This window comes from Oreochromis niloticus, linkage group LG20, assembly GCF_001858045.2.
Source record: "Oreochromis niloticus isolate F11D_XX linkage group LG20, O_niloticus_UMD_NMBU, whole genome shotgun sequence".
Lineage (NCBI taxonomy): Eukaryota > Metazoa > Chordata > Actinopteri > Cichliformes > Cichlidae > Oreochromis > Oreochromis niloticus.
Window position 1 is genome coordinate 7,436,546 of NC_031984.2, and position 27,803 is coordinate 7,464,348.

The following is a 27,803-nucleotide window of genomic DNA, read 5'->3' on the forward strand; positions in this document are numbered from 1 at the left end:
GCAATTTTAGTTGTATTCTTGAGTGCAGAACTGGAATACAGACAATTTATTTTTATTTTTTTCGGTGTCAATTTATTGTGGATGTGTGTTTATTTTTTATAAACTTTAATAGCACAAATATATGTCTTCTGCTGCTTTCATGTTTTTACTGAGAGGGACAAATGCATGTTTTCCAGGTTTTGCAGGGGACATCTCCCCTGCTTCACTCTTGAAAACTGCACATTTAAATGATGATTCCCGAGATAAAACTGATGCCATTTTTATTCTCCTGAGGCGTCCACGCAGTGAGTGCATGTGAAATGTGAGAGTCCATCATAACAGAGGTCTTTGTAATTTGACTTACTGGTAGCACTTCACTGAAACACAGGAACAAGATGCAAAAAAGAAAAAGGAAAAAAAGCGCCATTGTGGGTGAACATCTTCGCACCATCAAGTTCTTACTGCTTCTGTGATAGCCAAAAATAAATTGAAAAGCGGAGGAAACAGTGGTAGATAAGATCTATTAGTCTTACAGCATTATCAGCCATAGCACCACAAAGGCTTGCTGTGGTTTGTCGCTTCAGAGTAGCATGGGCTGATGAATTTAAGCATAACCGTGGGTTAGAAAAATCAAGAAGGGCAAATTAAATTAGCTGTTGTGTGCTCCAGAAGTCACCCACTCCTCTGCCACAACAATAAATGCAGAAATATTTATGTGGATGTCACATGACCCTCAAATGACACCTGTCACACTGCAGGAAAAGTCACATTTATTCTGTATTTGCAGCAAGAATGTAGTAAAGATACAGAATTATTGCAGAAATTTCATCATGTCAATATCATATCAAGGGTAAAATGTGCAGCATAAAAATTTTACCGTTATGTCTGTTTTCAATTGTTAGAGCATAAAATTAAAGCCAGCGAGAACAGTCTACAACAATGCTAACAACACAGAAAAAGTAATAATTACATTTAGAAGTTCAGCTCAGATCAGCAACATTGTTCAAGAGACATAATTAGCATTAAAAACAACTAAATATATCTGTGAATGGAAATGTCAGTTTTATTCACTGTGGAAGCATCTTAAATGTGTAGTGTTCTTAATAGCCAGCAGGGGGCGACTCCTCAGATTACAAAAACAACAGAGATTGCAGGGAAGTCTGTGGGAAACCTCTTTGGCTTCCTTCTATGAGCTTAGTGAACCTTTTCCTGGTCTCAGTTGGTAGTTACGTCTTATTTAATCAGTCCATCCTGTTGATTTTTGTAAATGATGGTCCAGGTTAGAGTAAAAAAGAAAGATAAAGCATAGTAAGGTTAAGTTTCCTAGTTTGTGATGTGATGCTACCATATGTCTGCAGTGTCCCATGGTTGCTCATTCAGATCCACCCCTAACCTGTCATGTGAGGTTTCAAAACATCAAAAATAGTGATGGTATAAATGCACCGCTCAAAGTTGCACAATACTGAATCGTTCAATTTAAATCACAAATATGAAGTTATTACCAGAATTAACTTTCATAATTTTATAATCTTTAATATCCAAAATATTGCAGCAATCTCTCCAGTCGCATTATTTTGAAAGTATTTCTGGGCCCAAGCATTCGGCTATATGACAACCAGCCAACTCTCTTATGATTAAAGAAAGGGATTAGATTCCTCATAGACCTCATTGACAATACAATGTTGTGTATTTCAAACAAAGGCTAAGTCTATCATAAGCTCGCAAAACTAGATGACCACCAACCCTGCACCCACATGTATGCCCACCTTTAACTGAAAACAACAAACACACACCTACTGACAGATGCTGGAAGTCAGTGTGAAAAACACAGGAAATTGCAGTGCAAAGAAGGCGGCACAAGGAGGAAAAGAACAAAGCAAACATCTATCATAACAATGGAAAGATTGATTGCAGCTGAGTGTGTTTCGAGTGTATTATTATTTCTTCAGGAAAATATTTGCCTTCGACATACAGATGAGATGTCACTAAGCACGGTTTCAAAATAGTGCCTTTTACATAAATCCACATATGTATATATTCAGTGGTTATCCTCCCGATTAGTCCCCTAAGGACTACAGTATGAAGAAAGCATTATGTAAACACAGGACCTTTAACACTGCTTCCTGTGGAAGGAACTATAGAAATGAACTATATATCAGTGTGTTGCTTGTGCTGGTGGTGGGCGGCAGCTGTATTTACCAGAGGAGCCTGTTTCCTCTGATTTAATGAGCCTCTGGACCACTTCAGAGCTGATGTCACTGTTAACCTAGGAGCAAGAGTGGGATTTTGCCACCTGGTGATAATAGATAATGAACCATTAGAACAGTTTGTTTTGCTCTCCACATTCACTGCTTTTGTTTTGTCGCTGTAGGTGTAAATTAAAATGTGCTCTGCATCCAGACATTTATCATTTGGCACTGAAATTTTATGTGGGGATGTAGCCCATTTTATAGTATGTATATACATATTGATCTATCTACCTGGATTCGAGCAATAAATTCAAGGTGCAAAAAAAGGAGGCAAAAAACTAACAAACACCCAAAATCTAAAAAAGAGACAGACCCTTACCGAAGCTCATCTCTCTTTCTTGTAAGCCCCACTAATGACATGACCACAGGCATACGCACCTGCTTCTTATGGAATCAGAAAGCCAAACCCGAATTCATGGCTTCACAGGGTTGAAACTCTGCTCTCCCTGGTGAAATTCCTCTGCCCTAAACCCATTGCACCACCATAGCCTTTTCTCTGCATGAACTGCTTTGCTCTTTTTACTATTTTAAGCTACTTACCTGATCCAGTTTCTCTGATCAAGTATATAAGATCTGTGTCCCTCACAGGCTACAAGCATGAAAACAAAGCCTCAAGGAGGTGCGCCAGTCTACTTCCCTCTCAGAGCACTTAAATTAAACTGTGCTGAAAGGTTATTATTGATTTCTTTTGTCCAGTGATGACAAAACATAAAGTCTAATAGACTATTAAAGTCAGCCTGTGGATGTTTTTGGCAACTGCACAACTGAGAAGGCATTTATTTTGTTTGTCTCATTTGCCTTGAATGCAAGGATACACATGCATACCAGCCTGAGGCATTATACAGTTCTTTCAGGATTTTCACATTAATATATTGAAGGTGTTTTGCAAAATATAATTTGAGGATGTTAGGTAATACATCAAGGTATCAAACAAGGTATCAAATTGCTTGATGAGTAATGCAGAATATAAACCTTTTGTTTGTCAAGTCAGCTCCAGAGAACAAACACTAAAAGTCTAAAAGAGACTACAGGGGAGAGGACAGACAGTTGTACCACAGCCAGGAAGCCAGCCGCCCACTGGTGGAACACTGATGGTATTTTACCTTTGAAAAGAACAATGCTAGCCAAAAACCAACACTGTAACTGAGTGGACTCCCAGTAACCAAACCAGTCTCACCTAAAACAAAGCAAAGCATTTAAAAATAACATCCCCCTTCGCTATTCAGCTTATAACAAATTTGTATTCTCAATTTATTGGTTGGCGTCAAATAACAATCTGAAGCACATCGAACAAGAGCAAGTAACCTCCAGGGGTTAAGGTTAATATTTTTATATTATTAAATTACAAATAACTGTTAGTAATTTATAAAAATGCACAAAGCAAAGTGTTGATGTAAGTTGAGTTTCGTTGTGAGCGCTTCTCACCATAGTCAGCTCCACAGTTTCCAACAATCCTTTAAGACTTCCAAAGCTGAGGTGCTCAGCACTCACTCTGTCTGTCACTACATAACTCTAAAAACACTTAGACATTTAACAAGTTCCACAGGCGTTCAATTTTTAATGACTCTTGAAAACAAGTGTACAGAACAGTCAGTCCCAGGAACAAGAAGGGCACGGCACACAAAGAACCAGCATTTTCTGAGTCTGCCCTCTTGCACACCTGCTCCCCATGAAGCTACTTTACCACTCAGGTCGTGACCCTCACCTGACTGGTTTCTGCCCCTGCAAATATTCCCTTCGAGATTTATGCACTATAGCCATGGATGCTCAGTTGAGTTGTCACATAGGTGAAGAATAATCCAATAGAATATAGCATATACAAGTTACACACAGACACATACAATATATGTCATGCTCTTTTTTTTACAATTAGGTCCATACATTTTTAGAGAATGGCCAGTTTTTTGAGGCCTTGGTACATCACTACACTGGATTTTAAATAAAACAATCGAGATGTGATTGAAGTGCAAACTTTCAGATTCCAATTCACAGATTTAACAAAAGTATTTCATTAACTGTTGGCTTGTTTAGATGTTTAAATGCCAGAGTCTAATCTGGCCTTCTTGTTCTTGAGTGCGACTTTTCACCTTGCTGTAAATCCTCTGCATGTCCATTCATAGAGGCATCTCTTGTTTGTAGACGCTGACATTAATGCACCTACCACCTTGACCTGGCCAGATGTTGTGGAGTTGGGTTTTTTTCAACCAAAGAAATACACTTCAGCAATCTTCTGTGTTCATTCAGGCCTTTAGAGGTTACTGAGCTAAATAGTGCGTTCCTTCTTTTAATAAATGCACCAGATTATTGATTTGGCCACTCAACGTTTTTGCAGTTTCAACACTTGAAATCAACTCTGGATCTTTTACTGCATAAAAGAAAAACAACAAGGGGGCAGGCCTCACCTGCCCATAAAACTGCTTGTTGGTCAGTTGTCTAACTATTTTTGAGCCTCTGAAAATGGGCAGATATGTATAAAAATGGCCATAATTCCTGAGAAAGACTTTTGTTAAGACTTTTGATGTAAAGCTGAAAGACTGCACTTCAATAATATCTTAATTGCTATATTTAAAACACGTTGATGGTACACGGGAGCAAGAATACAACAAATGTGCAAAAATGTATAGACATAACTGTACTTAGGAGTTAGATACATGTAAATTAGTTGGAAGACTTAATTTTTTGTCTTGTTCATGATCTGTATCCTGATGTAACAGCCACCGACTCTTAGTTTTTTAAGCTAACACAACTATTCTGAATCAGTTTGATAAGGTTTATGCAGGAAGATAAATAATCATGTTAATTGTATTCCTTCTCATTCTCCATTCTCTGGAGTTTACTGTCCAGGCAGAGATTTGTTAGTTTTTAACTGATTAAATTAGTTATTGCAGTGTGCTCAACGATCAGCTCATTTTCTAATGTAGATCTCAATACATCTTACATTTCCGCATGTTTTACAGTCTGCACAGCACACACATCTCTTACTAACCTATCACTGAGAGTCCTTGAAGCACTGATGATTTAGGCTTATGTTATGATTATAAAGTGACATCCACTGTGTATATTTCCCATGCCAAACACATCTGTAACTGTGCACTTCTAGCTAACCATAAAGAGGCTCTTTCCTGTTTGTCAAATCTATTTTTGCCCATCAGCTCTTTTATGTAATTTTCAGTCTTTTTTGTTCATCCAAGGGAAACTGAACCCCATTTAGAGCAATGTGATTCAGACTTGCATTTGTATTTCATAAGCTGCATTTGCTGCATCTGCTTTGAGCGTACTGTTTAGCTGCCAAAAATGGTTTCAGAATGGTATAACATCTTAAAATGTATTTAAAAGGCTAATTTAAGCATGCAGCTGTTTTGTCAAAGAAGCTTTTGTGAGCTGCTCATGTGTGCCCCGTTAAATTCAATTTGCAATTCTGAAATGAGTGAATTTGCCAGTTCAGTGGTTGAAAAAAAGCAGGCTGTTGAAGTATTCCCATTATTCCAAAAACGGTGTACTTGAGTTCTGTACCTCAGTAACTGTCTCTTGATTCCAGTGGAGAGCTGTCAAACAGCCCCTCCTGTTTCAGAACTCCATTCACAAGTTCTTGTCTCCCTCTGCAGGACATCAGCAGAGCTCAATACTTACTTTTAGTTTTCTCTCGTCTCACTAGCTGTCACTGTAATACAGGCTATAAATTGTGCATGTTATGTTTCATCATTTATAGCTGGGATACGTGATATATATACCAGATTTAATCTTTTTTAAGGTTGTTTCCCAATCTGTTTCACCTGAGTCAAAGTGAGATTATGATTAAAAGGTGGTAATTTTAATTTCTGCTAAATGGACGTAATCAACAGAATATTTGTTTAATTAAAATTAAACCATAATATTGCCAAAATGCATCATGTCTAATTATGTTCTTTATGTTTTTTATAGCATTTAAAGTTTTTCACCCACTGAACCCAATACTACGAGGAGCAGTTACTCACCTGAAGCCAAGGACACTGACTCATGTCTGAAAAAATGAGTCTTCAAAGTGTCTGCAAGAGGATAAAGCCACCTTTATTCCACACAACTGTTGCTCTGCAGCTTCCCCTGCCATATTTATTCATATTTTAACGCCATATCAATGCACCTAAACGGCCGGCTAATGAAGAAATTAGCCAGTTGTGACTTGGGCATGTTCTAAATCTGGATTTAAGTGTGGCGTTTCATTTGCAGTTAACAAAATACAAATTTTGTGCTCAGTTGAGCTTGATGGCCTTTTTGTGAGGATGATCTCAGAGCGCTTTTTTTTGGGAAATAACACAAAAATGAGCTGAATGAAATGCCATGCTCATCATGTATTTCATTCTTAACCGATTTCACACAGTTAATCTGTATGCACTCCAAACTCATTACACCATAGAGTGCTAAAGGGCACATTAGTCATCCAGGCATATCTGTGCGCGAGTGGGCCGCAGACGCCTCATGCAGAGAAGCCCACGTGCTTCTTTTTCACCCATGATGATGTCATATCCAGAGACTTCCTGAACACAAGGTTCATTCACACAGCCCTCCTCCCGAAACAGGGGCCGAACACCAAACAAGCTGTCTCCATAGCAACTGCAGCCTCAGGGTAGCATGTGAGTCCCCTTCTTGTTATTATTTGTTATTTGAAGGAGGATTCAAAACTGTGTGTGTACTGTCCTCCCTCACGTGTGCCCGTGTAAATACCACATGACATTCAAAGGGTCGAGTTCTGGATATTTTCATGCCGTATAAGCTATTAGCAAACATACAGAGTCTCCGATGAATAGGACTACATCTGTCCCTGGCTCAGTACAGGAAGGGAGTAGTTGATGAGTCACTGTCTTCTTTGGGTCTATTAATTTACAATTTTCCTCTCGAAAATGAAGAGACCCATTTTAGCTTACAGGCCCAGAATATTTAAGGTTGATCAGAATCTAAACGCATGTTAAATTATTCATTCATTCCATTAATAGGAAAAGTGACACATTTAAACAAACACCATCATGTGTGGGGGGATTATTTATTGCTTCATTCAGGAATACAAAAATGGCATCAATAGGTTGTTTTTTTTTTATTATTTGATTTTATTTTTTTAGAGGCACGAAGGCTCAAACAGATTGATGACAATTCCCATCATAGAAAATCGAATAAGACAGTATTAATAACATTTCTAATATCATAGGACGTAAAATAATAAGACAGACAAAAATATAAACTACTATAGGTAAGGTTAATGAAAATCCCTTCGGATTAAAGATACATGGCAATAAAACAAGGACAACATACGTGTATTCTACAGAAAAAGGAGAAAATGATATATGACAACAAATTACTTCTCGTAACGCTTTATTTACTATTTACACAAAAGGGGAAAAAGGTGTTTCATACAAATTACATTCAAGAAATGTCAGATGCACTTGTACTGCACTGGCTCAATGAGAAATATCCTTAAATGATCAATATTAGCTTTACGAATATAGGAAAATAAAGTTATTTTCTATCAAATAGGTCCACATCAAGTGCTAACTCTTGTGACTCAGGCCTACATTTTACTTTAATGTATTTTTACTGCTTTAGAGTTACACAACTGGCACTTGGTATTTAATGTACTACTGTTCACTCGGAATTACACTTAAACTTGTGCTTTTCTATTTAAGGCTAGATATATCAGCACATCGGTAATCCTGACTGTATAACTATTTTGTGCTTACATTTTCTGGCAGTTACAGAAAATAATTTCTATGCGCTTTGCATCTGCAAGCAGAATAGTTCTGAATAGACAGGCAATTAGCTCCAAGCATAATGATGGCCATTATGGTTAAATTCAAAATGCAGCTATTCACAAAACAATACACAGTTTAAACTTTGGACATTTTGTCGCCGAGTTGTTATTATGATATTAAAAAAATGAACAAAATATCAAATTAAATCAAATGATCTCACTTCAGTTTGCATGAGTGAGACTTCAGTTAGACTGTTAGCTGCAATACTGGGAAATAAAACCTCAGCTGTTGTGCATGGAAATCATTTAAAAATGAAGCACACGTCCCCATAAAGCTATCTTGGCACCTGGATATAATTGAATATATACTATATGAATAGGAAACGGTGCATTATTCACAAATAATATATAAAAATAATAATAAACATTGAAATCCCATTCTGAAAAACAGTGCATATTAGGAGATGTCACAACAGTTCATTTGTATATGCTTAAGGCAGCAGTGTGCGCTTCACAAGAAAACTGCACTTAAAATGAGATGATCAACACGTAAGCTTTGGTCAATCTTTACATGTAAAAAAAATACATACAAAAAGACAAAACACGCACTTTGTGCACAAAGGATGGAAAAAATGACCAAAAAACAAAGAACGTTGTACGTGGGATGACTTTACATCGCGACATTAACCTGTTAATGTCGTCATTTATGATAAGGCAAACCGGTGTGGCTTTATTGTCTGGACATTATGGCTATGCTGTTTGTGGACTTCAACATTTTTATGTTTTTTCTCTTTGGTTATAAACAGTGTTTCCACCTGAAAAACATCACGAACAACGTAAGGCACAATTTTCTGCTTTTCCTCAGTCGTGTTATTTGTTGGAAACCTGTCGGGTGTTGATGGCAGACGTTACGGGTCAAATGAAATCTTCTGTTTGCCAAATGTTTATGGCAGGAAAACATCCAAAACAAACACAGCAGCCATATTTCTATCACCATGGGTAGCGAAAATAAGGAAGAGAAGGTCTGATTGGTAGTGGAAATGCGTCACCTCGATGGACTGCCCGTTAATGTCTGTCTGTTTGTTTGTCGGGGGGTGGGGGGGGTAAGGGTATGCTGTCATTTCCTGCTGGAGTCCCTCCTCTATGTCTGACCTCTGGCCTGAACACCCGTCAGATCCTTTCTTATGATTTCATTCACTGTAAAGAAAAAAAATAAAGACAGCGATATCAGACAGTGACGCGATCAGTTTGACAAAGAAATTCTCAAATGGTAAGAAAACAATATCTTCCTGACGACGTAAAACAGTGACACTGATAACATTCCTATTAGAAATATTCCTCAGTGAGAAAATTTACAGTCTGACTGATATCCTGTGAAGGGCGTCGATGGAGGGTAGACAAATGCTGCATTTATATAGAGTAACCTCTAGAGGTAGCAGGCAATTACTGCTTGTTGCTCAGCCGATTACAAGTGTGTGTAAACACACGCCGACAGCAGAGGAAGGGGGTTGAAATGGAAACTTTCATGGTGTCACAACTCTAAAAATAGGAGCACTGTGTGTGTGGGGGGACATACAAGTTGCATTCGAAATAATAATAAATATTGCGTTTCACACATAATAGGTGCAGTTGTTTATCTCTCCCAGCAGCACAGGTTTGAGTTCATGGAGTTTTGCTTTTATCTGTTGAGTAAAACAGCCAAATAGTAGAGACAAGGAAGTGTAACTACTTGCTGTATAGTCTTACTTAAACTTCCTGCCTGCTTAGGTAGCTCAGCGTTAAGAAGCTAGGAATGATGACTATGTGTAATATGTCATTGCTTCACAAATGCCACGCCGTCTGTGTTGAGCTGTGGTGTTTATCTGGCAGCCTGCTGTGTACACTCTGGCTCTCAGACATTATAGGCTGGTGCCACTGCTTCCACTATGCCCCGGGGAACTCATTAGGACAGATGAGTAATAAAAGTATTTCAAAGAGGACCAAAAAAAGCTTTTTGCCTGTGACCAAGCCATTACAGAGCATATTATGCCTGTGATTCTGTAACCATGGTAATAGCCTTCATTTTATGATTGGCCTTTTGAACTGTTAAAATGTGATTATCCACCCAGCGTAGTTCGTATAGCAGTCTGTCAGAGTTTTCTGCTAGAGTTTGTTTTTTTCATTCTTTTTTTAAAAGGATGCTTCTGATTCTGTTTGGCTTGGTATTTCTCATTAAACACAACTTAAATCAGACGTTTTATTTAGGAAATATGCCTCCTTATTCACAGGGTAAATAGAAAAACCCACTGCAGTCGTGAGCCAATTAGCTTAGCTTAGAGAATGAAAGCATGCTAACCATTCTCCTAAGCTGTCAGTCATTTTTTATAAGAACCCGAACAAGGAATAATATGTTTACTTGTGTAATTTACAAGGATAGCCGACCTTCACACATGTTTTTACCTTTAGTTTCATGCCACTCAAATAAAAAACACGCTGGGTTTTTCTGGTCTGAGCGAGTGGAACTGAATATTGTAATGTACCAGAGATGTACACAGACCTTTCTGTAAGAGATTAACATCAATAATAAGTTTCATCTGCGTTTGACCAAATATCAACAAGAAGTTTTTGGCTTGCAGCTGTTTGTAGGAGTCTTTCCTCTGATTTTATTAACTCTCTGCAGCTTCATGGGGTGCTACGGCAGCGGGATCCAGATAGTGAGACATCTGCATCTTTGTGTATGGCACAACAGTCATAATTTTCATGACTTGTTATTCCTAATACACAAAATAGTATGTCGCAATATGTATTTTTTTTAAGCCATTTACTGTTACTGTTAAAGTTGGTATTTCAGTGTCTGTGAAATCAGCAAATAAAATGTTATTTATGAATGAAATATTTGAGTTATTATTGTGTTGTGGGAACCCAAGGTTAACACAAGTTGCCTTCTTCCTAACCTTACAGAAAATGACTTGCTCATGCTCATTGGGCTACATATGTAATAATTATCCATTGGCAAAAATACAAAAAAGTTGATATATATTAAGCTGCCTACGGAGGGTAGGCCACTTCACACCTACGAATATGAAATATTCAAATATGATTTTCTAACCACTGTTTGAAAAAAACCTGCCATCTTGCTTTAGATAAAGATAGATTAACTTAGTTCAGCCCAACTGTGTATGTTCTATTTCCATCTTTAATTTACATAGTGTCAAAGCTTAGGGTGCGACTACATTTAAGCTCATGTAAAACAATATCTGACATTATCTCACCCACACAGGTGCACTTCTGAGCAGGCACAGAGCAAACCGAAGACCACAAAATACATTAGACGCCAGGAAGAGTCGTGTTATGTTTTTTGGTTTGTTTTTGGTGGAGCATCGTATAGTTTTTAGGGGATACAAACTATAATTCTAATTCAAACTTAAAGTACCTTTAACCTTAACCCAGTCTTTGTTTCTTGTCAAAGACTTTGTTTCTCCTTTGTCTTCCTTTGTGAAAGAGCAGCTCAGCGCTGAGTGCATTTTTTCAGCCAAAGCAGCTTCTGAGACTTCCAGCACTGCAGGAGTAGCCAAACTGGATGCTCTGCTGTCGTCACAACATCGGCCTCCCTGTTTATTTTAGTCTGTAGTGGAATTCCCTCTGACACCCAATGCCTTAAAGAAACTTTCATCTCTCCAGCAGTGCCACAGGATTTTTCCTGAGTATAAAACCAGCTTAGAGAAGCAGCAAGAGTGCCACAGAGGAGCAACATACAGTGGGGCTTTACTGATTCGAATGAAGGGTTGGCACACACTGGCCATTTGAGGCAGGCCTAGGGAACACTCAGACTAGTCTGTTCAATAGGTGAGTGTCTGGCTCCTAAGTTCTATACCAATGAGCTGGACTGTTTACCAACCAAGGTGGGAAGAGAGGGGAGAGAAAGAGAGGGAGAGAAAGGGAAACTCTGTACAGTAGCTAACTCAGTTGCCTGCTGTGAGCTGGAATGTGTGTGTTTGTGCATCTGCAAGTATCTGCATGTTCATACAGTGTACATGTTTGAACATACACTATTTTTAATATTTTTTCATATGACTGGATCTATTTAAATGAACTCTTATTTCACTGCAATGACACTGTGAAGCTAAAAACACATACACCGAAAATAAAAAGTGGAGGGAGTGGACTGACATCTAACTGCTAATCTAGCTGCAGTTCTGGTGTGTCAGCACTTAGAGGGACAATCTTGCATTTTGAAACAAAGCTCATACACACAGAGTGAATAACCAGCTCACGAATGTTATTGTTATTTTTTGACGCTGGCTATGAAGGGACTGATTTCAATCTGATTTGCATGAAAACATTTTCTCCATAATTCATTTTCTGTTCCTATGAGAGTCCAACTGTCAGATTGAGCCTTAAGTTTTTGGTTTAATATACTTTGTTGCACATTAGCATTCCGCTCAGGAGCAGACTGAATGAAAGTACATTACTTTTTTTCTCCCTCCTTTGTTACTAAAAACATTTGCATTGCTGTGTTCGTACTGCACACAGTGCAGACTGCAGATTTTCAGCACCTGAAAGACAAAACAAACAGAGGTTGCTTTGTCTTTCAGGTGCTGATGCAGCAGTTGGAGGCCCAGCATGTCTGTTAGATTCATCCTAGACAGCATGTCTTTTGTACCGTCTTCCTTCAGCCGCCCTCCCTGAGCCTGGTTCTGCTGGAGGTTTCTTCCTGTTAAAAGGGAGTTTTTCCTTCCACTGTCGCCAAAGTGCTTGCTCATTGGGGGCCATATGATTGCTAGGTTACTCTCTGTATGTGTTATTGTAAGGTCTACCTTTCAATATAAAGCGCCTTGAGGCGTCTACTGTTATGATTTGGCACTGTATAAATAAAATTGAATTGAATAGACCTTTGTCACCTCCCACCCCTTTTTCCTCTCTTTTTCTGTCCCTTTTTCTATTCCTCCGCCACCTTCTCCTTACTTTAGCCAACCTGGCCTTCCCCCCATATCTGCTCCAGCATAATACCCACTCTGATATTAATGCAAATAATAAAATAAAATAAAATAAATAAACAGAGAGTCTATAGTGCTCCTCTTGGCAAAGCAAATGTGTTTGGCATAACAAAGTATTAAGACCATGATTCTGCTTGCTGAAACTGCCGGACAGGACAGGTTTTAAAAAAAAAGAAACAATTTGCATCACAGTATTCGTATTGCACACGGTGCAGACTGCAGATAAAGCTGTATCATGTAGTATAATCGCATCTGGAAGAGCGCGATTGAGTCTTTAAGTCTTTCAAATGAGATGTAAGCGAGCTGAGACTAATGCACGTCCACCAGGCTGTTGCTATGTGCTTTATCTTTCCTGCGCTGAGCTCTACCTGCTGGAACAATTTCACCTGCTCCACTGCCTCCGGGCTTTATTCCACACCCACCAAATCTGTCACTTTCAGCCTTTGTATGCTGTGCCAGTTGTTCTATTTTTGCTTTCACAAACTATATGACATGTAGTAACTGATGGCGGTGATTCTTGACCTTTGTGCTTCATAACAAGGCAGGCTCTGACAGGCATCTTTCACCAAGTTGACTAGATAATGTAAATAAATACCAGTCAACAGAAGCACGGTCACGTCTGAATACCAGCAGAGGGCAGGGGAACTTTTCGAAGGGCATAAAAATTCAAGCCCTCTGCGTGGGAGAAATTAGAAGCCACACTTTGTAAGAGAACAAATAGCGGGTTTTCATTTAACACTCGTCTCTGGAGTTGACACACTTTAAAGTCCCTCAGAGATGTGACAGTTACGGACCACAACAGTGTGACGATACCAGGATGTGGCATCACCTCTTTTTCAAAAATGACTATAGACTTTAACACATGGCTTGATGAGTAATGTTGACAATCTCACTTTGGGCTATAAAACACTTGTTCACCTAACTTAAATGAGTGTTATGCGGTCAGGATCAAACTTCAGCAACCTTCCACTCAAACTGGAAGGGATTTTTTCAGCCTCACCTATCTTCTCACCCCCTAAAAATGTTTTGACTCTTGGGTAATCCCCCTCTTTTTCTCACTAAATAGCAATGATGGCATGCGTAGGTGGCCTGTCATCTGTTGGGAGTGATAAGACAATGGCAGAGCTATCGAGCTGCAAATGCTAACATAAGGTTAATAAGGTTTTTACATTCAGGAATGGTGTGAACTTATAGAACTGCCATGATCATATTGAAAGTTTTAAAATGACTTGACGCTCAGATTAATAGAAGACAGCTATTTAATCCCAGGAACTGCAAGTAGTTTTCATGAGATAAAGGGTTAAAGTTAAACTCAAGCAGGGGCACCTGGGGAAATGACTGACCGTCATCAGCTTTTGATGATGGGAGGATGAAAGAGGGCCCCAGTTTGACCATTTCTCTAACTCCTTGTTAATTCACCAGCTCACAGCCCTGTTGCTGTTTACTGTGGAGGAAAATCCTGCAAGTTCCATCCAAAAAACACAAATTCCATTGCTAGCCTTTTTTCTTCGTTTCATTTTTTCCATTGAAGCACGCACATGTACAAACACACACAGCTCCTTCCCTTTTCCTGCGAACTACCCTCCACCCTCCTGCTATCTTACAGGGATCAGGCTGGATCTCTGGAGGACAGCAGCTGCAAATAGGAATTTCTTGTGCCAGATTGGCAGAATCCCGTGGTCGGAAAAAACCTAAACCTCTGGTGGGCTCCCCGACAGAATCGAGGGGCATAGGGCCAAGGAGAAATCCTGGCCAACTATAACAAACAAAAAGGCTTTCCCCAGTTCTCCCAGGCAGCACGTTCCACTGTTTGACAATGGTTGCCATGGAAGTTGTTTTTCACTTCATAACAGTGTCAACATGTCCAGGCGGTCAGCAGAGTGACACTTTTTTCTCCCTCTCGCCCTGTCTTTAATGCATGAAAAAGCTCATTTCCTGATGTTTGCCAGTGCCAGATGAACCCCTACGACCAGCAGAATGAGCATTTTTGAATGGAGCAGAGCATTGACGAGCAAAGTCTAACTTTAAAAACCACCCGGCTGACAAAAACCAAAGGTAAGAAAAATATTGCACCGCTTTCAGAGCTGCTTGTTTTATTTTAAAAGACAGCACGGTTTGGAGAAATTCTAAGGAAGAGGTATAACCTCATGCCTGCTGCTGGATGTGGCCTGACATTAATTCTGTCAGAGGGTAGTGAGGTTGACAAGCACAAGTATAAACATATGACTCACAATCCCTGTTATTTCCACCTTGAATGGAACATAACTGCACCTCCCGGCAAGGATTGTTTTAACAGTGCGAGTTTGTTCTGCTGGCTTTGTTCAGAGGAATACTATAGCACACAGACTGGACGAGGATATGTGAAAAGGAGACACTGTAAATATCCTTGAATTGTTCTTGGGAAAAGTCATATCTTTGTTAGTGGGTCTTATCAAATCGGAACTGCACCTATCCATCACGTTGTCTGGCCCTGAATCTGCAGACTCAGACACAAGCTGCAATTGACCAATCACACTGAGTATAAAAGCATTAACTTACACTCACCATCATCTAGGTAGGCCTGGTCCAAATTCTCTTCCTTGACCGTCACTCGTCTCTGTCCATCTCCCGAAGTGTCCATCTGCCCCGTCCCAGCTGGAGTTCTGCCTTTCTGCTGCTGAATCACGGTGGGGTAGTGCTGCGGGTGGGTTACTGCTACCTGGGGGGGTGTGGGTGAGTGGGTGGCAGCTGCCTGTGGGGAATAGCTATCGCAGTATATGATCTGCTGGTTGTCAGGTTGAGGCCCAGTAAGGGGTTGAGGTTCACCCGCTCGGATCAGGTGGTGGTTGGTGGGAGAGAACTGGATGATAGAGGGGTGTTGACCTGCATTGACTGGCCCCACAGACTGAGCCGGGGAGCCTGTGTGGACCAGGACCGACCTGTGGGGGTCGGGCATCATCCCTCCGGTCTGCCACATAGCAGGGCTGCCACTCAGACTCTTGCCTCCACGTGAGTACACGATGGCCGGGCTCTGCAGCTGGAAACGTGCATCCTGGTTTGGAAGGCTGGAGCTGAGGCGCTGGCAGGGAGCCATGCCAGAGACCAGGCCATTGTCTGGGTGGAGAATGCCACGTGGGTTATGGTAGTAGGAATGAGGGGATAAGCCCAAGATTTGAGGCATGGCAAAGCCCATGCGCTCTGCTTCATACTCATCTATAGGCTCTGTCTTAATAGATGGAGCTGAGGAGGGAAAAACATGAGTAAGATGGCTGTGAACAGTACCACGAAAATCATTTACATGTAATTCTTTAAAAACACAGTGTGTGAAATAAGCATACCAAAAAGAGGCTGAGCAGCATTCTTACATGCCAGTGGTGTGTAGGTGAAATGCTGAGGCTGGCTGCGCTTTCTTTTGCCGTTGATGACGTAGAAGTTTACTTTGACAGGATGGCAGACAGATGCATCCCGGTAGGGCGGCACCTCCACAAACAGCATACTCTACAAGACAATGCTCTATTATGTACTGAAAGTGATTCATTTATTTGAACTAATGGATGGATATCCAGAATTTAAGTGTCATGTTTAACACATACAGGTTGGCTTTTGTCTTTATCCACCGTTGCTTCCATTTCCCAGATTTGCTGCCCATCTAGAAGGAAGGAAAGAGAAAGCGAAAACCTAATTACACTTAAGAAAATGTGGTAATTAATTCTACAGGGTAAGTGAGGTTGATCGCTTCCAGATGTACTTGACAACGTGTAAATTTGGAGACCGGTGAAACTAAAACGATTAAGAAATTGCTTTTCTTTCTTTTTCAAGTTTTGCTTATTTTATTTCACCAATTCAAGCGCAGGGACGTGCATTACTAGACAAATCTACTGTATGTCCCCACGAGTCCCATTTGAGTTACAGTTCATGTCGACAGAAAAAGCATCTTTGTGCTTGGAGATGATATCACCTTTGAAACCACTTCCTCTTACCCCACAAAACACACCCAACGATAGAGGATCGGTAGGTTTACCCCAAACACACATACAGCCTTTCATTGTTCAGAAAGACGTGTGACTTTTGAATGTCCTGAGCTGACTAAATAGTAACGTAACAAAGTAAAACACAATAGTTCCTTGGATTATATCTATGGCAGTAAAGGTTTACGTTATCTCACACTTCATCAGATTTAAGTGCAGCTGTCATTTATGTGCAAAAGTTGAAAACAACATGTGCCTGCGAACGTAAACTCCACATGCCCCAACACATGACAGGACATGTGCTGCAGCAAGGTCTGTTTGGATGTTAGTGCAGTTGGGAAACCCTCTGTCAGATTGTGAATTAATAACACATGGCTAAAATGAGTCAGCAGGAGAAAAGGGGGATTCCAAGCATGTTGCCAACTTTTTTTCTTAGCTTTATTTTTATGATCAACTTTCTCCACTGCTACAAAACGTGACCATTTCTGCTTTCTTGGCATTTCTATTTGTTTGCATTTTGTTGCAATTCTACTCCAAGGGATACCCCTGACTGCGTGTACTTTTGGAGATAATTGCATGTGGAGGGGGGGAAAGGGGGCAAGGAATGGAGCTGGAAACAGAGAAAGAAAATTTGCTTGGACAGAGAAGCTTTCCTTCGCTCCGTACAGCTCTCCCTGTCCAAGCACAGGAGTCAGGGGAGCTCCAGCCAATAGCAGCTGAGGGATTCGGAGGGATTTCACAGCCTCACTGGTCCAGAACTTTGTGTCATACACAAACTCTTCAAAACATCGGCAACCCCTCTTTGTAAGACCTCTTTTTCCATCTCTGTATTACTATCCATTGCTGTTGTTTCATAACACAGCAGCAGGGAACCCCGAAGAAGAAGAAGAAGGAGGAGAGGAGGGGAAGCACCTGCGATGTGCATGTCCAAGTTTTATTTTAGGTAGCCTGTAGATTTAATCAAAATAAGGGAAACCCAGAACAACAGAACTTCTGACCTTTGACCTAAGACAAGAACCATAAAAGCTCCCAATCATAGTACAAATGCTTCAGTCTGGCGTAAGAATGTCAGAAGACAAGAAATATTACTGCACTTCCTCGCTGCTAAAAATAAATCCTTTTGTTCCGTCCATTTGTTTCAACAAATAAAATAAACTTTTATATGACACCATTGATCAAATAACAAGAGGCCCGAGTGACTGATAAGACATGGAGGTGAGGGAGAAAAGGTCAAAAGGAAGTCAGGCAGCAGCGTTATCCTTCAGATCATGCAAATAATTCACGCGGATCCATCTATTAAATGAAAGCGAAGACACGTAACAGCTATGACCTCGTGCACAGACACGGCCAATTATGACTCAGTTGTCTTTTGTGGTGTGTTGTTACTGTGACACAACGTTGTGCAACACTGGAATTGTCAAATCGACAGACGCCACAAAGATTTTATGAATTCAGTCACTGATTTGGTTTGAAAGCAAAGCGTGTTTTTGGAATGCCGCTTACCCTGTGTTTTCTCCATAAAAATGACCTTGGAATCGGAGCTGAAGTTCTGCCCAGTCAGGATCATCTGCTGGCCACCCAGAACAGAGCAGCTGTCCATGTCCTGCTTCTCAACCATGGGAAGCTCGTGAGCCGAACGCTGAGCTGCAGGGACACACAAAAGGGTGGCGTGTAACATTTACTGCCTTTCTACTGGTGTCACTTTCTCCAGTGTGTGGATTTTCGGTTTTTCTTTGTTTTATACTGAACATCTTTGATTTCTATGCTGTTACTTGGACGCTATGCAGCAGGTATTGACAGTTTTCCCCAGCTCTGACATATCACAGACTACATAACCAATTTTTAGTCCTAGCCCAATACTGCAGAAAAGAAGAAAAAAAAAAAGCACGTAACAGATGATCTGAAAGTTCACGATTGATTTCTCACAAATGCAAAACTACTCATTACCAAGAAGTGACAGTGTTTGGCACTAAACATTTGATGCTGAGTCATTCAACAATCTCACCCAATGCTTTCGGTTTTAATCAGCCGAAGCTTAAAAATCAAATCACAACCTACAAGAGCTAACGGGAGGTGTTGCTGTCTGAGCCCATTTACAATCAAGTACCGTACAGACACAAAGAACAAAATAAAACTAACACCTAAAAGAATGATGCAACATTTAAAAACTGTAAATGTGCTGTGCTGTGCAGTCAAATCATTAAATCGGACAAATATTTCCAGTTGATTGAAATACGAGAACTGAATTGAACGTTTAGATGAGGCCGATACAAAAATGCATACAATACTCAAACGTGCGGAAAGAAATACACCAGCTTAACTGGAAATGGACGTGTTATGTAATATGTTTATGTTAAAGGGAAACAGATATTATTCCCGTAGCCATCAGCTTTGTATTCATTTATTTTATTTTGTTTTTAAAACGAGACAGTTCCTCACTGGTGCCCTATTATCATCAGTTCAGCCGGATCTCCTGTTCAGCTGATTCTCCACATTTACTGATGGGAACTGAGCTACTGACAAACACGCCGCTGACCTTTAAATCGGCCGGTTCAACCTACTACACTGCAAAAGGATAGAACAAAGAGGATGACACAAGCAGGTGCCTCATCTCCTCAAACACCCCATCACTGAACCTCTGCTTAACAATACGCCTGACAGATGCAGCACAGGTGTTACTGTGCGCAGCTTTACGCTCGATTGGTTTTCGCATACAATGATTTTTCAGAAATTCACCTTTTTAAAAAAAAAAAGAGGTAGTAACTGTTGTTTCTCCCTATCTGTGATCGGCGAGCAGATGGAAAACAATACTTACAGCATAATATTGTATTCTGCGTCATGACTTTTTACAATGACAGGAGCATATTGCACGCAGATGGTGCAACACTTGAACGGGGTGTTGATTAAAGCCAGATAAAGGCCCTTCTTGTTTGAGTTTTGATTACACCAGGTGCTTTAATAACACTGTGTACACATTCGCTGATGTACCCAAACACAGACTTTACTACTGTGCACATACAAACAGGTACACAGACACTGACACATGCTGTGCCCACCAACTGGATGGAAGCCCTGGTAGCATAAAGAGGTCTTTCATACTATCAGGCTAGCTCCAGACTCATTTGAATGTGGGTTCCTTTTTTTATGTTTGTTTTGTATGAAGTTTTGTTAACTCTTGAAAAGCAGTTTGACCTCAATGGGAAGAGCGCATGCTGAAATTCATAAAGCTCAGGGTCTATCAGGGTGATATTAATAGTTACAATAATGCAAAAATAAAACATATTGTTAAATGTAATTATGTGCAGCTACTTACAGCACTCAATGGGATGTGAGGCCACCTGGAGAGAGATGTGCTGTCCTCCGGGCTGAGGTATGTGCACGCGAAACACAAGTCGAACTCTGGTGTTTTTCCGACCGACGTCTGTCTCGCCCTTCCTCAGCTCGATGTCGGCATTCCTGAGCTTCAGGATCCCAGCACAGTCGATGCTGTGGCGAGAACGAAATGTTCATAACGTTAATATTTAAAACGTTTGACTGCGAAAAGACAGATCCGGGGTTTAAAAGTGGACACTATGCTTATCTCACATTGCTTTCATGTTGTTCTTTGGTTCCAGCGGGATCTCAAGGACTTTGGTGCCGTTGATAATCTTTTCGAAGCTGGTGGTCGTAACTGTTTTGCCAGTGATGCGGTGGACTTGGTAAAAGGCATGAGGCTTGAGGATGCGTTCGTCAGCTGTACCGATAAAAATCTGCAGGCCAAGTGGCTCCTTGCCTCTATAGCCATGTAACTGTAAACACAGAAATAGCACTCAGTCATTTTCTTTTCTTTTTTTAACTTAAAGCATCCTCTGGAAAGCAAGGAAGCAGAGATACAGTAGGAAGGAAATATTTCAGTCACGTTTAACTGGTTGTGCTTCTCCATAGCCGCTTTCTCTAACTCTGCATTTCCAGATGTTGTTCCCCCCCCCAGTGATGGCAAATCTGTGTCAGAACCACGTGCAAACACATGAGTCTTTTTTCTGCAGCCTTGAACGGAAGCCAGCAGAGAGCTCAAATCCTACGGCCTTGTACACGTTCTTTCCGATGGGATGAAGGATTAAGCGGGGATTCTATCTTTTAAAGTTTAGCTGAAATGACAAGTACCATATTGATTAAACCGTGAACACAGAAAGACCGAGATGCTACTTTTAACCTGTGACTGCCTCCTAAGGAAACCTGCAAAAACCACAAAGCATCAACTTGCATCTAAATGCTGTTTTTATGCAAACTGTGTAGTGCATAACCTTTATCATAGAGCACAACCATGAATTGGATTCTGGGTAATGGAAAAAAAAAGGCTTCGGGTCCCTCTGCCATTAGCCTGCAACACGCAAAGTTAATTTAAAGTTGTTTTGCAACATAATTTCCATTCAGAAGAGATCCGTTTAACTGCGGTCAGGGAAAAAAAATCAACTTGTTTGAAGAAATTATCATCTTAGTGGATGCAACTGTCAGGCTTGACAGCAGCTGCTCAGTGTGAACAGAAGCTATGGCAACATGAATGAGCATGCTCCCCTCCAAACAGAAGGAAGCTGACTGCAAACACTCAAAAGGCCATGTGAGCAGCCGGCCAGTTGTCATGGCATTGGCAGGACCCGTGAGTCATGACAGAGCGCAGTGTAGGAAAAGTAAAGTGGAGGGCAAGAAGCTTAGAGAGAGGCAAAGAGAAGAAGAGAAGGAGGGAGGGGGGACACAGAGAGTGAAAGAAGGGCAGAGGAAGGGAAAGACGAGGTGAAGGAGTGCAACCGTGGCTAGCCAGGCCTGACCATCTGATTGGCCGGGCGAAGCAGGCAGAACTGACCTCAGGGTGAGGCCTTTGGGGGTGGGCATAAAATGGAAAAGAAGCATTAGAAACTTAATTTCCACAAAGTCCCCACAGTCACAGACAAATACAGCACTGAAATGTTGCCACAGTAACACAAAGAAAAGGAAGTTGTATCTATTTATGGACACCAGCTGTAACTGTGTCAAAGCTAATTTTAAAGTGGATATTTGAATTTTATTTTGTGACTAGAGAGAAACTAAAATATTAGCATTTTTCATTTTCATCTGCAGTCATTACAACCACAGGCCGTATTCAGTTTCTACACATAGGGGCTGAACGCTTCGATACTTTAACACAGCTAACACAAGAACCACACAGTCAAAACCTCTTACACAGAGCGTAAGAGGAAGTCAGAACAGCACAAGAACAAATATGTACATGTGGTTAAAACCATAAGGCGAAGGTGCACTATTGCAGACTATTTTAAGCTTTAACACCAAAAAGAAAAAAAATCTGAGTGTTAGAGTTGATGAGTGACCCGAGGGTTGTCCTGAGTGTACACCCTGGTTTCAATCTGTCATTTATCTAGGGTTACAGCGGCTATTTCGATTTGTTTTAGAAAGTGAAAAAAAAAAATGGAGGTGCCATGACAGTAGCCACAATAACTAACACAGAGTCATTTTCATACAGCTGGCCCCGGGCAACAATACCACCACTACCGCCGAGTGTATAATGAGTAGGAAATACTATTACACGCAAGCCCTCCCACCAGGGTTGCCTGAGGCTCTCAAGCTGGACAGCTAATTTAAAGGGGAACTGTTAGTAGTTTCCTTATTCTTTACTTTGCTGTTGTGTATACTGTCACAGCGGTGGACGATAACAGAATTCAGAGTGCTCTAAAAACTGTTCTGGGCACTTTTTTTCTATGCTTGGTTCTGTATTATGTCAGTTAAACGTACACATGTAATATAACGATTTGAGGCACACAGCTCTGTCTGTGAACACAGACTCTCCACCCATGTTTAAACCTCCTGTTTACAAGGGTCAGCCAATCGGAAGAAAGTTGGCAAACCAGTATAAGAAAAATAAGGATTAGGTTTAGCTGTGAATCATTAGACTACTGAAGTAGAGCCCAAAATATGGGAATGGAAATAACTATGAATGTGCACTTTTATGAATAACCCTGACAACATGACTTCATATGGTTATTCACCAAAGTAAAAAACAGATTTATTCATATTTACTGATTTAGTACTTGAATATAAATCATAGGCTTAAGAATTTTACTTCATTTTTTATAATGATGCTTTTGGCCATACCTGCACAACAGGATGTCCTCCCGTGGGGGCTTTGACTGCACCCCTGCTTCCTTCTGTTTCATAGTGAGCTCTGTGATGTGGTTTAGGCTGCACATCAATGTGCAGTTCATACTGGTCGGTGCGACTAGGAATCGGCCATTCCAACGGTGGGAGAGAAGCCACGGGGATGCTGCAAAATATAAATTATTCATAAAATTATAGAATTATTTCATAAAGAAACACATGTGGAGAGTGGGAGCTTATCGGAGTGAAGCCTCACTTGATTGCCAGTTTACCTGCAGAGGCTGGAAACCAAAGGCTTGGGCCAGATTGAAGGAATAACAAAGAAAGGCTCTGCAGCAGGTTTGGTCTTTATGTCCTGATCACAGGACACCATGTAGTTCCCATCTCCATGATTCTCTGGATACAGAGTGTAAACCTGGTTGGATGTCTTGACTATTTTAGTGGGAACCAGGTTTGGATGATTGGTGCCAAAACCATTCATGGCATCAGTAAGGCTGGTGTGTGTATAGTGGGCGCCTATGTTGTGATCTTCATGGCCATTATTGGGGGAAGGACTGCGGGACCGGTGCCCAGGGATTAATCCTGGGTTTCTGTACATGTCGTAGGTGCGTTTTCCCTGTGGGGAAGTGGAGCGAGAGCCTGGTCTTGGTGAGGGAGAACGGGGTCCGAGGCCGTCGTCACCTTGGCTGGTGCGAGGAGAGGTGCCTGGGGAGGTACGAGGGGAGCCAGTGTGGATGTTCTGCAATCGAGGGCAGAGGTCTCCAGGGTTCTGTGCACTGCTTGGGGAGACGCAAGGTGACGCCCAGGGAGAATAGTTCTCGGTCGAGTGCCAGCTGGTGGAGGAATTGCTGCTGGCAGGACTCAGGCACTGGGGCTCACGGTAGGCAAGGTTTTCATGGCCCGGGACAGTAAGGGTAGGTCTGGGGCTAATGTTTAGATGGTGGTTCTGCAGAGAGTCCCGACCATGACTGTAGTGCTCACGTGAGGGGGTGATTTCAATGCGAGGGCTCAAGGCTGCAGGTCGGGTACTGTCCAGGTAGTTTCTGGCTTCCTGGTTCTCGTATCCTGTGAGAACTTCGGTGTGCTCGCTGTAGGCGGGGCTGCAGGACTTGATACCATAGGGTAGGGTCTCCTCCAAGGGGAAAGCCTGCTCAGATTCAGGACTGAAGACTTTTGGGGGTCCAAGGTTGGAGTCATCTGCAAGGAACCAAATTTGTAAATTCATTACAGTGCACACATTTGACAGAGAAACGGGCATATTTTAAAATAGCATACTTTGTTTTTAAAGAAAAGCTCATGTTTGTCTTTACCAATATCACTCAATGAGTGAATCCATCTTAATCAAAGACTTTCTTTTTAAAAACAACACAGGTTATTTTTAGCTCAAGTATACATTTATCGGCTGAAATATTGACATTTTTTCACATGGCTACGCGTCAGAATACTCATTGCGAAGTATGTCAACTTTACTTCCTCATTTTTTATTTCATTCACATTAAGCAACTTTAAAGGCCTCACTAGTGGTCAACACATAGCAGAGAGAGAGAAAGAGAAAGGCAAGCTAACTCATGTTGTCAAAAAGAAAAGTCTCGGACAAACCTTGGTGCCCCCCTGCAAAGTCACTGCACGGCGGCTCATATTCAAACAGGTACTCAAACTGCAAATCCTCATCGGGGCAGCTGACTCGACTGAGCTCTTCCACCAAATCTTTTTCGTCGTAAAAGGAGGTCATCTGTATAATTTTTTTCCTAACTGCTCCTCTGAGTTCACACGAAGCGGCAGGGACGTGGACGGCGAATTGCGGTGTAGATGTGGATTTGGGGAACCTGTTGTCAATTCATGCATCGGTGAGCAGCAGAAGGTGAAGCGCACACGTTTCCTGTTCAGTTCGCCGCGGTTATTTTCGTACGGAGGCGGGTCTATTTACACACTGAATACAAACTCTTCATGTTCATCCCCGAGAGTCCGATCACGCCTTCCCTCTATGCTGATGCGTCAAACAACAAAAAGCGCAAGTGCAGTTTGGACGTGAATTAACTGCTCAGATCAAACAGAATACTGATTTGACGGGCTACACAGCCTGTTGCTGCCCCCGGGTGTTTGACATGGTGACATAGCAGGGTGCCGACTATGTTCGTCACCTGTCAAACTGAGTTACCATTAAAACGCGGTTGTGCATCGCCTTTGCGTGGATTTAGATTAAAGAGGATAGATGGCTGAAAATAGAAACGTTTATTTTATCTGATGCATTATCTCGTCAAACAATAAATCCTGTCTCGGACTGGATTTCGTAGTGACGTGCTGTTTTATTGTCACTGAAAACCCACGGGTTCTCCTGAGGGTATCCCCGGATTTACGCACGACGCAGCACACATACCAGGGCGTTCCTCACACCGGTAGCATGTGCTCTGTCAGCAAAAAGCTAAACAACGGCAGTAAACTTTAATTTTTCTGATCTCGTTGGTGGTGTTATATAGAAATGACAACTTTATTAAATCGTTTATTATAGGCTTATTTGTTTAAATCACTGATCAAGACGGAAGGTGTATATCCCTATCAGAAAAGACGATAGCTTCTTACAGTTTTCATTAACTGATGAGAGCATTTATGCGTAAAATTCAATCTCTGCATGAGCCTATCAGTCTTAGCTACGTTGCATTTGGTAGACTTGTACAGAGTGCCCTTCTTTCTCCCGATCGGCATCGTGCAATCAAACAAGTAATTCTTAATGGCAATCAAAACTTTGTAGGCGATCGTGATTTCAAAAACACGCGCTGTATGCTGATTTAAAGCGCCAAACATCAACATCCCAGCTGTCTCCAAAATGTTAGACAGACATCCGACAAATGACTGCAGCATTTTAGGCATAAACACACTAGTTAACAATAGTCTATAAATTAAAAATCAAATGGGTTGATTACCAGATAATCACAACACTTCAGCAGTACCTTGATCCATCGACCTCATGGTGTGGTACTGTGCCAGCCTCCAAGTCTCTCTGAACATCTGGATACAAAAAAACTGCAAACAGAAATGTAAAAAAAAAAAAAGAAAAAGAAAAAGAAAAAAGAAAGATATATCTGGAAAAACTAGTGTCCTCTAATAACCATAGCAGAAGAAACGCTCTTCGGTTAAAATGCTGAAAGCGGAGTAAAACAGGAAAGAAAAACTCTGTAGACGTTCAAGTTAAGGCTGCGACACGGCAGCTGCGCGCAAACTCCTTTTCTGTTCAAAAACATGCGGCCGCATCAGCTCCAGCAGTGGCTCTGGTATGAAGCCCCTCTTCCTAGAGCTCTATAAGGATTACTTGAGTATCGAGAGCGGCTTCCTTCCCCGCTCTGGGTGTTTATAATGGTCCAATGCTGTAAAATAACGGGATTCCCTCAGTGTTTCCTCCTGTTTGTGCGCCTTTGCCATGGAAACCTGGAGCTGGTCCATGTCGGAGACTCAGGGCTTTCCTGCAAAGCCCCACACTCAGGAATCCATGACGTCTCCAGCTCCTGCGCCAAGGCATTTCTGCGGTTCTCTCAGACAGTAGCACACAAGAACCTCATTGTGGGTATGAAGAAATTACTGTAGGACATTGTAGGAAAGAGAGAGAAAAATGAAAAATAGCTCTGAAGTCTAATCACAGGCTACACTACGTGAAATTTACTTAACATAGTTCACCCTACTCATTCTTCTACAGTTGAGTTTGTAAATGTGAGAGACCAGGCAGTAGTAAGATGTCGCTTTTTGGAGCAAAAACTGCATCTTTTTTTAGGCTATGGCTAATTTTGAACATGGAATATGGAGAATTCCATTGTTTCCATTGTGGGAAGACGTTACTACCCATTTCCATTTTAAAATGGAAATCTGCTGCATCTTCTAATACTTGGCTGGAAAAAATCTGAACAAGACCAGGACATAGCGTGTCCCCAACAGACCTGGAGACACATTTATAATTAATATAGAAGTTATATAACCCAGCATCTGAGGAGAGGAAGAATAATGCTATTTTGGATTTAACTGAGCTAAAGATTTGTTATGTATGAAGGTTTCTGCCAGACATCTAAATCACAGGCTCACTTCTTCATTCCAAGAAACTTCATTTACTGCATTGTGGAGGGAGATCACCTGAGGTCACGAAGACATGGGAGTTTACATTGTAGACTTCATCTTTTTACTCCCAGACGTGATCTTTTTGGAATAAATCACAAAATAATGAATGGGAATGATATTTCACACAGCGCAGTTTTTCTCGTCTCATACTACTTAAAATCGCACTCTTGGGAATTCAGGAGGGGGGGCGGATGGCTCATCTATCTACCTGCTGAGGTTTCCAGCTTCTGAACAAATACTGACAGAAAACTTCAGGAAGAATGGTTCTGAAGTTTTATTGTCATAAATCATCCCTAGCAGCAAAAGGTCTTTATTTTTCATTTGGACAGGAGAGAAAAAGTTTACGTTGTAGATCAGTGCTCCTGCTAAACCGCTACTGTTTCACGATCATATGTGATGAATTGCGATGTTTTCAAGAAGCTAAAGTTTATCCGGAATATATCTGCATAATTAAGAAACTGGGAATAGAACATTAAGACTTTCACATATTGCCCAGGAGAGGAAGACATGCTGAATAAGCCATCGAGAAGAGCCAAGTTAAACTATACATTACCATGTCAGTGCCAAGAACTCATGCCTACTCTGCTGCATTAAGTGTAGTGCGTTGCTTATGACATCTGTGGAGTTTATATGGATGTTCAAAATAGCCCAAAGTAAATAATTTTCCAGAAAAACTGAAGTTTTTATACTGTTTCATTGTACAATG

General features: G+C 41.1%; 1 protein-coding gene and 1 long non-coding RNA gene across 6 annotated transcripts; both read right to left on the minus strand.

The window, feature by feature from the left end:
* Positions 1-726: 726 nt before the first annotated feature.
* Positions 727-3,949, minus strand: LOC102076479 (uncharacterized). Of its 2 annotated transcripts, XR_265761.4 has the most exons (4): positions 3,654-3,949; positions 3,332-3,405; positions 2,179-2,272; positions 727-1,230 (listed from the first exon to the last, which is right to left on the minus strand). It is a non-coding gene; the product is annotated as an uncharacterized LOC102076479 (long non-coding RNA). The 2 variants fall into 2 exon arrangements; XR_265760.3 differs by lacking the exon at positions 3,332-3,405 and having other exon boundaries at positions 3,654-3,896.
* A 3,280-nt stretch (positions 3,950-7,229) lies between these two features.
* On the minus strand, positions 7,230-26,355 carry nfatc2a (nuclear factor of activated T cells 2a). Of its 4 annotated transcripts, none has more exons than XM_013276262.3 (10): positions 25,945-26,355; positions 23,269-24,193; positions 22,994-23,162; positions 20,456-20,658; positions 20,184-20,356; positions 18,374-18,514; positions 16,496-16,551; positions 16,241-16,400; positions 15,462-16,142; positions 7,230-9,144 (listed from the first exon to the last, which is right to left on the minus strand). In XM_013276262.3, exons 1-10 carry the CDS (start codon positions 26,000-26,002, stop codon positions 9,089-9,091), a joined length of 2,622 nt encoding a protein of 873 aa, XP_013131716.1. In that variant the 5' UTR covers positions 26,003-26,355; the 3' UTR covers positions 7,230-9,088. The 4 variants fall into 4 exon arrangements, with proteins under 4 accessions (XP_013131716.1, XP_005448429.1, XP_013131710.1 ...); XM_005448372.4 differs by lacking the exon at positions 25,945-26,355 and adding an exon at positions 24,596-25,074 and having other exon boundaries at positions 16,268-16,400; XM_013276256.3 differs by lacking the exon at positions 25,945-26,355 and adding an exon at positions 24,596-25,072.
* Positions 26,356-27,803: the final 1,448 nt, after the last annotated feature.